This window comes from Genypterus blacodes, unplaced genomic scaffold (genome assembly GCF_046128005.1).
Source record: "Genypterus blacodes isolate CSIRO-AG114 ecotype Tasmania unplaced genomic scaffold, CSIRO-AGI_Gbla_v1 ptg000067l_1, whole genome shotgun sequence".
Taxonomy (NCBI): Eukaryota; Metazoa; Chordata; class Actinopteri; order Ophidiiformes; family Ophidiidae; genus Genypterus; species Genypterus blacodes.
This window is the reverse complement of record NW_027466879.1, coordinates 6,508,014-6,522,019: the sequence shown is the minus strand read 5'-3', so window position 1 is coordinate 6,522,019 and position 14,006 is coordinate 6,508,014. Positions and strand designations below refer to the sequence as shown.

The window sequence follows — 14,006 nt, the reverse complement described above, 5'->3', positions numbered from 1 at the left end:
CGGATGAGTGTGTGTTGTGGTTAAAGCCAGTTCGAGCAATGTGAAAGCTTGTGGATAAGCATTTAAACACCATCGCTCAGAACTAAAGCTCAGCTGTGGATTAGTGGGCCGCTTCGCCTCTGTTGCCTGCTCCGACACACACTGTTTCACTCACACTGCTGATAAAATGTCTGCACGTCGGTGGCTCAGTCCATTGTACCGATATCACAGCTCAGACAGAACACACACACACACACACACACACACACACACACACACACACACACACACACACACACTTTCCTTCCCACCCGTAACCACAGATAGGCTGGCGAGACCGAGAGAAAGCCCCTCATTCTGTCCAAACAACCTCACACAACCCCTGCACTGTAAAAGCCCGGGCCTGCTGGAATGCCAGGGCCGCTGTTGATGCAGCATATCCTGCCTAGCCAAAGACTTGGCCGCGCTCCCAGGCCTCATAGAGGAGGGGGAAGGGGGAAGAGGGGGGGGGGATTCTGGAAGCGAAGCCACAACACTGCTATGTCCAGGGCTGCATCTGCCTCTTTGGCATGAAGGGAGCGAGTGTGGGAGGTTCAGAGAGAAAGAATCTCGTTGTGCACTTTTTTTTTCCCCGCTCCTCCGTTGGCTTCTGTTCAACGTCGGGGGGGTGAACGTGTGTGAATTATGCCTGACGAGCTGTCAAATGTGTCGACCGTGATATGATGATCTCCCCCATCTCACGCCAGGAGGGGGATTAAATGAAAAGATAAATTTCATCTTTTGTAACCCATCAATCATCTGAGCAGTGGAGGATTTGTTTTGTGTTGTAGCTTTTTGAAACGTTATCTTAAGTCCAGGCCACGTGCTCAAGACCGGGGACTTTACATGAGATCCGCTGAGTTTCGCTTATTCATCGGTGTCGTCCTTCTGTGCCTTTTCAGATGATTCCTCTGGATTCCTTTGTTGGACAGAGTGCAGATGGCAAGATGGTGCCAATCATCCCGGGAGGAAACAGTATCCCTCTCACTTTCTCTAACAGGAAGGAATACGTGGAGCGAGCTGTCGAGTACCGGCTGCACGAGATCGATCGACAAGTACGTACGGCTCTGCGTTAGCTTCCATTAACGACTGAACTGGGAGTTGTGCGACACTAAAGATGGTTTTGTATGGTTTCTCACATCATCACAGTACACTCGACCCCACACTGAGCCACCTGCTGACTGAAGCTGCAGTGCAGGTTGCTAAGCGATGAGCATGTGAGACTGTATTTCTCCTGTATGCTGGTCAATTCAATTCTAGTATGTTGTCTAAATCAAAGTAAGGTGACATTAAACTACAGGTCTCAATGATCAGTTTAACCCTTACATGGCTCATATGTGACCTGAAATGAACCACAGGAACGAAACAAAACATTACAAAAAATGCAAAGGAGACCGAATTATGCAAGCTACTGTGTTTGTCAAGCTCCACCATGACTTCATTTTATTTGTGTACAGTATTTGAAGCCTTCCTCTCCCACGGTGCCTGTACTGATGCCTTTATAGGTCCACAACTTATACAGGCTTGATGAGTCACATTGCAGATATCTGACACTGCATCAGATCTGAGTTCCAAATGCGGTGCCAATAACTGGAGCTCGGTCACTTTGTACCTGCTGGGGTAAACGCAGCCTCAGAGATCACGCCTCTTCTTTGTCCTCGTCAGGTGGCGGCGGTGCGTGAAGGCATGTCGTGGATCGTCCCCGTGCCGCTCCTCTCCCTGCTGACAGCCAAGCAGCTGGAGCAGATGGTGTGCGGCATGCCTGAGATCTGCTGCGAGGTGCTGAAGAAGGTCGTGCGGTATCGCGAGGTGGATGAGCAGCACTCGCTGGTGCAGTGGTTCTGGCAGACCCTGGACGAGTTCTCCAACGAGGAGCGAGTGCTCTTCATGCGCTTCGTCTCAGGCCGCTCGCGCCTGCCCGCCAACACGGCCGACATCTCCCAGAGGTTCCAGATCATGAAGGTGGACAGGGTGAGTCGGCCGTGAGCATCTGAGGGAAGGTGGAGGTGTCGTTTGCTCCGCCTACATTTAACGTTCAGCCTCAAAAGGGAAAAAAATGTCTTCCTCAAAATGACATGAAAGGATTTATTTATTTAGTCACATTTATTCCATAAAACCAGGGCCCTTGATCATGAATCATGAATGAAAGTATTTATTTCAAATACTTATTTCTATTTATTTATTTATTTATTTTTAATTTTTGTTGAAAATTACAAATTCAAAAAAAGTCGTAGAAAGAAGTCGAACTTAGTACATTTTTTTTTTTGCAGTTCAGCACTTTAGGGCAGAGTCAGGTCAGGGAAAGCTTTAGCTCCTTAAGAAAATGGCTGAATTGGCCTTGTTGATTTTGTGTGAAATGAAGTTTTGCAGTTATACAGATTCCTAACATGGATTGAAATCAGCATAGCACAGAGTTAAACCTGTTAAATATTAATGCCTGCATGCATTTCCTCCACAGCCGTACGACAGCCTGCCCACGTCTCAGACGTGTTTCTTCCAGCTGCGTCTGCCTCCGTACTCCAGCCAGGCCGTCATGGCGGAGAGGCTGCGCTACGCCATTAACAACTGCCGCTCCATCGACATGGACAACTACATGCTCTCACGCAACGTCGACAATGCTGAGGGCTCCGACACAGACTACTGACACACACCGTTTGTGCAGACGTAAGAATGACAGAATAAGTACCCTGTCATGAGAATGTCTCACACACACACACACACACAGAGCAAAAACCCAGAGATGCATCGTCATCACTGCGCCAATTGCAGGAATCCCCGAGCAGACAGGCCACATTTTAAACTCATTCTGTGATTCAGTATTTTTTGATTTCATCTTGTGGTTTATTAGCAGTTTTTAAAGACACACAAACCCACATGAGAAGTGCATTTAGTGTTAAATTTGTTTTTCATGACTCCACGTCCCGTGTTCAGGGCTTCTGGATGGAGGATGTGCATTTGTTTTGAAATGTGTATAGAACTTGAAACAGTGGTGAGGGAAAGTATTGTACATTGTGTAAAATGCCTCATTAGGAAAAATGTTTTACATGATATCCATATTTATTTTGTTTTAATTTCTAAATGGCCTATGTCGAGTTTCCTAAAGCAAAACAAACCCACATTAAATGCTGCAAAATGTATTTGTTGCTTCTCTGTTGTAAAACAAACTGCTTTGTGTATGATGGGGGGGTGAAAGAGTCACACACTTCCTGTCAGAAAGCAGACATCACATTTATTTCAGTACAAAATATCACAAAGGCCATCATTTGGGGGAGTAAATAAATTGTGAAAACACATACATAAAGGAAAACTTGTCTACATGGTGAAGCAGTGTGGTCGTGGTAATTTGGTCTTTTTCCCTAAGACCACGTTGGTAAGATCGTTTGGTCGACATTTTGGCAGGAGACGTTTCAGATGAAGTCTATCCGGGGAATAATTCTATTTCACAACAGATTTGAAGAGGAAAAACCTACTGGAAGTCATCGCCGTTTATCAGATCAGCCATGCAGAGTGTTAAAGGCAAGAGCTGATTCCTAGTTGTTTACATCGGTTGTGCTGCTGTCGTATGAAACCTTATTTATGCCTTCGCTGAGCCCCACTGTGCCCATTATGGCTCCAGAACTTTCAGGACAAAGGAAAAAAAAGCTGACATCCTGTGAGGGCCGAGGCTCGGTGACACTGTGGGGCTCTTTGTGCCGGGCCTCCCAGGCAAACCCGTCTTTTCTACTTCCGACACCTCCCCCTGGCCATAATTGGTCCATATTGTTCGCAAAAAACGTTAACATCGGAGGGTAAAACTGTCCCTCGGGTGTTTTCGGAAGACAACGTTCCACGCAGCGTTTGCAGCTCTCGGGTGTTTCGCTTCACAAAGCTTGTGGAGGAAGGCCAACGGTGTGAAGGAACCAAAGCCCGTCGCCGGTGACAACCAGGCGATTACTGCATGTGGAGGTATCGGAAGTAGGAAAGCAGAATTCTGTGCGAGGACCTCTTCACTGGCCTGCGGGTTCCTCTTGTGAAGTTGAGTTTTACGGTGTTCATCCAGCAGCAGCGCAACGCCAGATACCCAGCTTATGGTGTGATATCAGCAAGAGGTAGAGGAACGGTTAAAGACCTACGGAGAAGCAGACCAACAGAGTAACAGTCTAAGTGTTCAGGTATGAAAGCTGAACTCTCCATACCCTCCATATTGTGCAGTCACATTAAGACAATAGTTTCATTTATCTACATGTTCTCAGCAGAACCCATGATTCCTGCCTCTCTTCCCTTATTTATTTATTCCCTCAGTCTGCTGTTACGGGACACACAATTCCCTCTGCCAACATTCCTTTCCCCCCTCAATCTTTGGACTCTTCAGAAGATGACTCCCATCCAACTCAAACAAATAGTTCCCACTCCACCTGGATGTTTCCTCACCCCAGCCATCATCATCGTGCCCCGAAACCCAAATCCAGAAATTGATGTCCTTGTGTGTGTCCATGAGGACTCTCATGCTGGTCACTGTTACATGCTATTGGAGCTCACATGTCCATGAAAGAAACAAAGGAATGGACTTAGAAGACTATGAAACATGCTTTTAAGGCCTTTTAGCAACTTCAGCTGCTGTGGAAGCCTTTGTCAGCCTGCGTGATGAGATCCGGTCTCACCCAGGTCTGTCCCCAGATTATCCATTAGCAATCACAGCACATAACGTGTCCACACGCACACACACACACAGTTCTGTAGCTAAGACGACCAGCTCTGCTCACTTGTGCTAGCGTCTCCTGTAGTTCTGGGAGCGATGATGCTATCCTTGGCCTGCAGTAGTCTTACCAGACAAGGTGAGCTGATCTTTAAAGGCACCGCCCCCTTGCTGAAGCGCCGCAGGGGCCCCGACAACGACAAGTCGGTGCTGGAGGACACAGCGTTGTCCTGGGTGCAGGCTCGCTGGCTGCAGTGAGCGGGTGCCGCTGAGGCAGAGGTGGCATGGCGGCCCAGCATGGACTCTGGTACTTTGAAGGAGCAGATGGGCGAAGTGTGGAGCCATTTGAGGTGAGTGGTGGAGTGAGGGCCCAACAGAGAGCCGTCAGAAGCTCTGAGGACCAACTCAGCATCAAAGGTGCACAGAGATAACCGAGGTGGGGCGGCACTGGGATGATGCTGCTGGAGGAAGAGGAGGAACACGTGACACAGCCGCCTCATAGATGAAGATCAAAGAAGGAATCCAAGCACATGCATCAGATCCATTTATTTGTTTCATTGTTTTTTAATTCTGGTGTGGGTTTCTCCCCTTCAAAATAAAAGCAGATTGAAGATAAACTACGGCAGAGGTTGACATTCTGTCATTCTGTGGTTAATTTGGTGGATAGTTATGTTACGTGCATTTTTGAACGCACTGATGTGTGGGAGTGCAAGGACATGTGGTGCCTCCTGCACAGGCTGAGTGGGATGATCCCCACTACTTCAGGCCAATAAAAACAACCTAATACCCTCACAATCCTTTCCCAGCGTTCTGTTGCGTAATCTGAATGACGCCTCCCCTGTCGGCTTTAGAGGAGGGACGCTCATAGTGTGTGTGTGAGCAAACACCACATCCATGTGTAACTAAATTTACCTTGTGCTTCTTTGCTGGAGTGCTGTCATCCGTCACGTCTGCTCTCATATGAGGGAACCAGCTGCGGAGCATCGCTTCTATTTTCAGGACGATGCTGAGAAAACGTCCACTGGGAAACAAAGAGAAACAGAATGGAGAATGATGCTGCACTGATTCACTTAGGATCTCTATTTAATTAGAATTTTGAGGTTCTTACACTTGAGTTTTACTCGGTACATTGAATTGATGACCACAGTTATTACTTTGTGATAAATGCACTTTAAATTCAACATTAGAATCATAAACTAATGCATTTAGCTGCTTAATGAATGTGACCTCTGTCTGCCAGTTGAGGTGACGCGCATTTTCACTAGCCACTCATTTATGTCAAGACGAGGCAGCATGATGATGTCATATTGTGGGCAGATTTGATCGCACAAATGTGTCCCAGCTGTGTGAACTGCAATCATAGCTGAGATCCAATCAGCACAGGAGCCAGACTGCATCTGTGCTCAGTCTGTCAGGTCAGATCATCTTGACTCCAATGAAGAGGAGCGTGTAAAGAACCAAAGCGTCTGGTGGTTTGGCTCTCTAGAACTCACCTACAATTTTCACACTTAGAAATACAAGATTGTTTATTCTGAATAGCTGTGTATATTTTCATTATTGCTGCTTTCGTGTATATAGCAGATACACGCATCATCACACACGCACAGGGACCTGTTTCCTTAGACTTGTGCATCCTTGAGTCCATTGTGCTGCTTAGACGTCCTTAAACGTGCGTGTCTGTACAGAGCAGGACTCCTCGGTGTGAAGCGGCAGCGGCAGACGCGTCGGCTAGCAGCTCCGATGACTTCGGGACTTCTCGCCAACAACATTACATAATCCTCATCCAAGCTCCGCCCACACGCGCGCCCCTTTTGAGTGAACGCTCACATGCCGCCGCCACAGTCAGCCGTTCTCTACGTCACGTCTCATCTGCGAGTCCGCACACGTCCACGTCCATGTAGCGGCGCGTGACGCGTACGCATGTTCGCTTCCACATGAGAAATGTGACCCGCGCGGCGGGCCGCACGTGGCAGCGGGGGAGGGACGGCGCGCGGCTCCGTTCGGCGCGTATAAATAGCTCTGTAAGCCCCAAAGGTCCCGCAGCCAGCGGCCTCACCCGAGGCTCAGTGCCGCGGGCTGGGCTCAAGACCATTACTGCTGCCAACACACACACACACACACACACACACTTTGACGCCACACGGCATAGACGACATTCTTTCCTTTGTCAATGTCACACCCACCAGTCTCCCCGTTGATATCTCATTGCTTCGACACACAAATATTCACGTGTTGAACTTTCACCAACACCGTCAATCATTCACAGTCACACTCATCAGAGCAAAGCTGGTAACTTCATTCTGTGTTGCCGGCCTCAGTGTGAGTGTAGCGGCTCCTCGGGACAACACAACACAACATCCCACACGTCTTCATGGTGATGATGAGGCGAGTGTCTCACCCACTCAGCAAGGACCGCGCGTCTGTTCCATCCGGGTTTGTCCCGCAGACGCCACCTACGCTGCAGCGCTGCATGTGTGGGCCACACCGGACACGCACACACACACACCAGCAGCCCTGTCAGACCCACTCAGAGATACACCTGATGAATGTGTCATAAAGTCACAGGGCTCAAGTGTTCTCTGCTGTGTTTGGGGTCACGTGCCTATGAGGAAATAAACCTGATGTCCCTATTTGCCTATGATGTCTCAACACACAGGAATTTTGTGTCATAAATCTCATCAATCGCTGCCGCACACACACACACACCCAAACTGCTTCAAAATCTCTACCTTCAAATCGACCCATCATCCTTTGCAAAGCTGCTGTGATCGTTCCATCTTATTTGGTTTCAGATCAAATCCCGTGGAAACATGGATTAGATACGGACGACTGAGAAAATCAGAAACAAATCAGAAAGGGGAACACATGGGCTGGATATTGAGACCTTGAGGCACAGGTGTTTAGATTTGCACATTCATCTTTTAGCTGCAGCTGAGACACTGAGCACCGGGAGACTCTGTTCCTCGCCAGATTGGATCAACATGAGTTTGTTTTGGTGTAACAGCAAGTGAACAGCTCAGTATTGGCAGAGGAATGTTGCTCCTATGTCACGTCAAGATAAACAGGTTACTGAGCAGTCACCAGTTCTCTGTATTTACTCTTTTAGTTCAGTTTCCCCAACAAAACACAAACTCTTGCCCAAATGTTCTTAGTGTCCAAGTGTTCAATCCCCCGGAGCGTCATGTGTAAATGTATTGGCGTCCTCTCACGCGTCTCACAGTCCAGCCTGGAGGATCACATGCCAGCAGCAATCCACATCTGCACAGACCTGATAGAGTCTGGTGAACTGCAGCTCAACCAAAAGTGGATGAAATTGACCTGTGAATGTTTTCCTGCAATTGTTCCGACTTCACGGTGCTCATTGTACTTTTCTGGCTGCTCCCATCTGGCTTCAAAGACTAAAACGAGCCTTTATAAAGGTACGCTCAGGGCCACACACACTCGCACACACACACATACACACATACACCGGCTTGTGTGCTCTGACCCTCAGCCGTACTTCATGTCCCTGACGCTGGTGGAAGGTCATGGAAAGTCCAGCAGGAATTTACAGCACAGGAAAGAAGGAGTTTGTCTTCTAAACCATCAAACACACTCTTTTATGTTTGTAATTTAGCTCCAAACAGTGTTACAGTTCCACCCAGTAAAGCCTTTCATCTATACTCCTGTGAGTTTACTGCGTCGTCTACAGAGGACAGGTTTCACCTCCCTCCACTGTTAGGGACACACAACCTGTGTATCGGTGGATTTGTGGTGTTTGGGCATCACTTTACGTTTGGATCACCACTGCCAGTCCAAAACTCTGTAAAGCCATGGGATCAGGACCACACAACAGGAACCAGGCAGTCATGTTGTCGTCACTGCAGTGTGCTGACAGATCAGGGCGAGTCATGGATGATGATTGACGTCTTTCTAAAGGTACTTACCCCATTTTTGGATTCTGAAGGACCCCCATTATTCTCTGGATACGGTCCATTGCGACACTCTCCTGGAAACTGCTGAGACCTGCGGGAGAAAGACAGAAATCTACATTGAGCACGAGGAGGAGGAGGAAGAGGAGGAGGAGGAGGTTGAGGCATACAGGCTTCAGCCCTTCAGCACAACATCACTGTCAATCCAAACTGCACTGTGTCATCGCTCATCACGCTCGTCAGCTTAGCTTCGATGCCTCCACTAAAACAAACGTGCGGACAAGAGGTCAGCTTCATCACAGCTGTCCTTCATCATCACGCAGTCCCTCCAGCTGTTTCGCAATTCCACAAGTGCAGTGTTTGATTCAACAAATAGCTGAAATTTGTCGCAAATTTGTCGCATAATTTCACAGTTCACTGCATAATCACTGCATCATTTAAATAAGATTATCAAAATCGTGTAAGAGGAAGGGGAGAAACGCTTGTATGTGTGTGTGTGGATCTCAGTGACACTGATGCAGCAGAACATCTTTGATCCGCCTTTCATCTGTGAGGTCGTCTCAGGTTAAAAGAGTGAAACGACTCCCGAGGCCTTTGCTCCTGCTGCTGTGCTCCTCCACTGGAACTGTCAGTGCAGCGATTCAGACTCAATCGCTTCAGAATGAATATGAATAAAATGGAAGGATGAAAGGGATCAAGTGGATATATATTTGTAATTTTGAGTCAAAACCTTTACATACAGCCATTTTTACATGTGCTGTGCTCATTCTGTTGCCATCCACAGCACATAATAGATGATAGATATGATATAGTAGGAATAGTTTACTGTAGTTTGTGTAAAGCATTCTGTCAAAGGGTCAAACCTCACATTCCAGTGAGACAAACCCACAGGTGCTGAAGTAATTGAACCACAGCAAGGACAGGTGGAAGAAGATGTGTTTGTGTGTTTATGCGGGTGTAAACACTGTAAAGATGTTTCATATGCAGCTGCAGTGAATATCAAACAGTAACAAACATGTGGAGAGCAACCAAAAAGCTCCCAGCTGTCTGAGTTCATGTTTCCACTCCTGACTCCAATAACCGCAGAACAGGATGATCGATTCAAGGCATTTCACACACACACACACACACACACACACTTACGTTCAGAGTAGCGGCCTGACCTCAGGCGGCGCAGGATGGACGACAGCGGCTGGATGTAGCACTGCAGCTCTGCACACTGTGAGGAGCAGATAAGTGTGTTAGACCTTCACCTGCCTGCTTCTCCACGCTCACCTGAGCACCCCAGCACATCAATCACCTCACAGTCACCTGCCGCACCTCGACTGATTGCATAACCAGATTTGCACATGTTGTGCATGCATTTGTGTGTATGTGTGTGTGTGTGTGTATGTGTCACTTTTCGCATTTTGTGGTGGTCTCGGTGGTTTAGGACCGTGCGAGCGCTCGTCCATCTGATGCCCTTAGTCCCGTGTTATCGCTGAAGGTAAATGTCTGCCTGCTCTGTGTTTGGATAGCGTTGCATTAACGGCCCCACACTGAAGCTGATGGAGAAACTGATAGCTCTCAGCTTCACGCCGCACCGCCTTCATCTCTTCACATCAAACCCCTCCAACACTGACACGCCCAGATCCACTTACACGCTATGGACGGTGTGAGGAGTTTCCCTGTCACATTCTATAGATCCCTGATAACTTCCTCACATCTATCAGGATCTTATAAGGACACACTGCACGGACACACAAACACACACACATGGAGGGGGGTGGGCCGGTGGATCAGCTGTCTCTCTCACATCTCCATCCACTATCTGCATCCAAGCTAAAAAATGTCAGGTCAGATTAAACACCATATTATTTACGTGTTTCCAGCGTATCTGAGGATGTAAAGTACACTTTGACCTGACCTGACCTCACACCACAGCAGAATCTGTCCATCTGACTTTAGAACCATCACTCAGCTCAGTCACCTCGGTGCTCAGTGAACAGATTAATGGTCCTGAGCACGACTGTGAAGGTTTTCACTGTCATGTTTCTGTCTTTGTTTCTGCTCCATTTCCCTCTGGAGCGACGGTAAACTGGGCTTTCTTCTATGATGGATTTCTGCCTGAATGAATGTTGAAGACAGATGAAAGATGGCAGTGTCAGAGTGAAGTCACCGCTCTCACGTGCCGACACCCAAATCCTTCTTTTTGGATTGGGTTACACGTCAAGACAATACCAAAAACAAGGAGAAATGCTTTTCATGTGGCCTTTTCTCCAAATTGCATTGGGGGGAAAGAAAATTTTCCCTTAAAGAGCACAGAAGTGTTTCCTGTCACCATAGCGATTCCTGGCAGCCATTGTGACTATCGCCCGTCATTCCCTGATTGGGATGAATGAACTCTGATGCTCTCTGTCAGACCAACCATGTGTGTGTGTGTGTGTGTGTGTGTGTGTGTGCGTGTGCCCGACGCTCACCTTTTGTGAGAAGAGTTCATTTTCAACCTCTGGCTGAGGTTTCTCCCGGCGCCCATCTGATTTTGGGCTGTGCGTCCTCTTCCTGGCTGAGTGGCGTTTTGCTGTCTTGTCTTTACACACACAGGTTAGTCCCTGTAAAGCAGCGGCTGACGAGGGCTCTGTGGCGCCCGCTCCTTCAGTGCCGCTCCCGCAGCCGCATCCGTCTTTGCGCTCGCCGCAGTCGCTTGTCTGCCGCGTTGGCCCAGGGTCGCTGCAGTTTCTAGGAGATGCGGTTACAGATGTGGTGGAGGACGGCGGCAGCGGCGGCTGAGGACTTAATCTGGTCAGGCTCTCGCAGTCCTCCTCCTCGTCGCTGGCAAGCCAGTCAATGGAGTAATCCGAATCAGAGGTGGACATGGTGAACTTCAGAGTAGTAACCAGCAGAGAGCATCACGACCTGACTGCCGAAAGAAAAAGAAAAGAGTTTGCATTGAGTTGACTTGTAGAAATGAAACCATAGAGACATCTGCTGGTTATTGCTGCTAAACGTGCTGCCACTCATTAATGCTTGATTTGTGCCATGATGTGGATTTGTCCTTGCACAGATATGAGGATGTAAAGTGTTAGATGTGTCAGTGTGACCTTAGAGGACCTCCTCACAGCAGCTGGACCACAGATGCTTCCTTATCTATGTTGTCTGGTTACAGATGTGTCTGAGTTCAGCGCCTCCTTAAACTCACAGATGCACCTCCTGAACATCTCATCCTCACAGCAGCTGGATCCAGAGCAAATAGTTGAAATATGTGTCTTCATTTGATGCTCTCTGTAGGTTTTGTATTTTTAAAATGAGCTCTAATTCCAAAAAGGTTACTTGTGTATGTTTACATGCACATTAGTGTGATTTTTGAATGCACTGAAATGAAAGCAGCAGTCTGTAAAATCATAGAGCGGTGGAATCCTAGAAATTCTGAATGACTCCTCCTCCTTCTCCTCCATTCTGATTTTCCCAAATCAGATCCTATCAGTAGGAGGCGCTACAGACACATTCCATTTTTCACAGAGAAAAATTCATGGATTTTATTCTGATTTCAGCAAATCTTATAATCAAATTTGAAAATTTACATAAGATTGCTTTAAGACCTAAACACCTGGACAGGATGAACAAGATCTCTGTGTTTGCCCCGATGCCTCATTGTTGAACCTGCCAGTGTGTGTAAGTGTGTCGGCCAAGCAAACATCCAATGTTTACTCCAATGCTAAGCAAATAAAGCATTTACATATTTCACTAAATCAACTTACACACACTTAAATCAGGTGACTTAGGTCGCTTATTCAAAGTAAACCAAAGCTGAGTTGAGATTTAGAAAGTGATACTCCCATTATTTACCCAAACGGTGACATATTCATCGTGTATTAAGCTAACTTGCATTGTTTTCAGCTACGTCGCTCCTCTTCCAAACACCATTGACGCTCTTGACCTCATTACATAGATTGTTTGAAGTATGTCCTGCTGTAGCTTCGCCTCAATGCAACGGCTGCATTACGCATAGAAGGAATGGGAGTTGTTGTCCGCCGCCCTGCTGTAATTACCTCCACTACCATTAGGTGTCAGTCAAGAGACGAAAAACACGCAAAACTAAGGATTAGTACTTTAACACGCCTGTAAACGTGCTGACAGTCAGATTTTCATACTTGCATTCAAGTGTTTAGTGGGATAATTAACCGTTTAATTCTACCCGTCACTGCGTTAGATCGTGCACACACAATACTCAGACAGAAGAAGAGTTTGTATAAATGACCTCATCATACATAACAGTCATCCTGTAGTCAGTTTGAGAAACCAAATCATTTCCCAAATATGGATGAAGATGTATCCGTGTTAACATACATATGTTATAACATCTTATTCAAAATTCAACTTCATGCTGTGATTTGGTACGTTGCAAAATTCTAAATTTCTAAAAATTCCAATTTCTTTAGATAGGCCTGATTACAAGTACAATTATTTGTGTTTTGCAATTATTTGAGTTCAGGAAGAATCTGTCTATAATTCTCGGATGCAGATATCCAGATTAGGCTTCAGTAAATTTTTCCTGATTTTGTGCAATCAGATTAACGCTGCTGCCTTCACAAATGGGCTGGACAACATTATGTAAGGAAAAGATCCCAACACATGGACCTGTTTCCAGTTCACACATGCTTACACACACACACAGACACACACAGACAGACAGACACACACACACACACACACACACACACACACACAGCCATAATGCCCATTTACACCCAGAAACAACTGGGATTCGTTTACAAACACCCCTTACACTCCGGCTTTAGGGATGTGATGCAGACGGAGGACATTTTCTCAAACACAGATGGAATTCATCTGACCTGCCGCGTTCAAATCGCAAACATCATGTCCACAATCCTTCCGTGCGTCTTTTTGCGCATCAGCTTCTCACCACCGCGGACCGATGATGACTCATTATATTGATCAAGAATACTAAAAAATAATCCAGGTGAGGAAGAGGAGGAGGAGGAGAGGAGAGGGGGTGAAAAGGAGGAGAGGAGGGACGGACCAGCACAGGCACACCGACCGGCCAGGAGCGTCACTTACCAGAAGTGAAGCGTCTGTTTCCCGTCCTGCTCGGTGAGCTGAGGACATGCAGCGGCGGTGTGTGTGTGTGTGTGTGAGAGAGAGAGTGTGAGTGAGTGAGAGCCTCTGTATGTGTGTGTGAGAGAGAGAGAGAGAGAGAGAGAGAGAGAGAGGGAGGGAGGGGGGGGGGGGTGTACGTGCACATAGAGCGGATGTAGGGAAACCAAACGGCCAGCGCACGCAGCCCTGCTCGTCAACGTGTCCGGGAGGGGCGGAGCGCTAACTCAGCGTCTGTGTGTTTGAGTGTGCGCGCGTGTGTCTGTGTGTGTGCGTGTGCGTGTGCGTGCTCCAAATAGCCAAACGCG

The 14,006-nt window shown here is 47.4% G+C and overlaps 2 protein-coding genes across 10 annotated transcripts in view; one reads left to right on the top strand and one right to left on the bottom strand.

Moving 5' to 3' along the window:
• herc1 (HECT and RLD domain containing E3 ubiquitin protein ligase family member 1) overlaps window positions 1-2,730 on the top strand; it is a 43,864-nt gene extending 41,134 nt beyond the window's left edge. For all 5 annotated transcript variants that reach the window (XM_076155523.1, XM_076155522.1, XM_076155521.1 and 2 more), the window contains exons 77-79: window positions 921-1,073; window positions 1,684-1,989; window positions 2,477-2,730. In XM_076155523.1, coding sequence (XP_076011638.1) covers window positions 921-1,073; window positions 1,684-1,989; window positions 2,477-2,662 — 645 coding nt within the window. In that variant the 3' untranslated portion in view covers window positions 2,663-2,730. The remainder of the gene's footprint in view (window positions 1-920; window positions 1,074-1,683; window positions 1,990-2,476) is intronic.
• A 491-nt stretch (window positions 2,731-3,221) lies between these two features.
• LOC143004553 (uncharacterized) lies at window positions 3,222-13,792 on the bottom strand. Of its 5 annotated transcripts, none has more exons than XM_076155529.1 (7): window positions 13,663-13,792; window positions 11,064-11,503; window positions 9,748-9,823; window positions 8,620-8,698; window positions 5,606-5,714; window positions 4,761-5,154; window positions 3,222-4,126 (listed from the first exon to the last, which is right to left on the bottom strand). In XM_076155529.1, the coding sequence occupies exons 2-7, from the start codon at window positions 11,457-11,459 to the stop codon at window positions 4,119-4,121; spliced, it is 1,062 nt and encodes a 353-aa protein (XP_076011644.1). In that variant the 5' UTR covers window positions 11,460-11,503; window positions 13,663-13,792; the 3' UTR covers window positions 3,222-4,118. The 5 variants fall into 5 exon arrangements, with proteins under 5 accessions (XP_076011644.1, XP_076011645.1, XP_076011640.1 ...); XM_076155530.1 differs by having other exon boundaries at window positions 4,825-5,154; XM_076155525.1 differs by having other exon boundaries at window positions 3,222-5,154.
• Between the last annotated feature and the right edge of the window lie 214 nt (window positions 13,793-14,006).

Bases quoted from the DNA above. Each gene is read 5' to 3' on its own strand.
- LOC143004553 (XM_076155525.1), bottom strand. From the start codon at position 11,459: ATGTCCACCTCTGATTCGGATTACTCCATTGACTGGCTTGCCAGCGAC. The intron at 9,824-11,063 runs GTGAGCGTCGGG...TGCTCCTCACAG, and splicing joins ATGAACTCTTCTCACAAAAG to TGTGCAGAGCTGCAGTGCTA. The intron at 8,699-9,747 runs GTAAGTGTGTGT...TTTCTCCCGCAG, and splicing joins GTCAGGCCGCTACTCTGAAC to GTCTCAGCAGTTTCCAGGAG.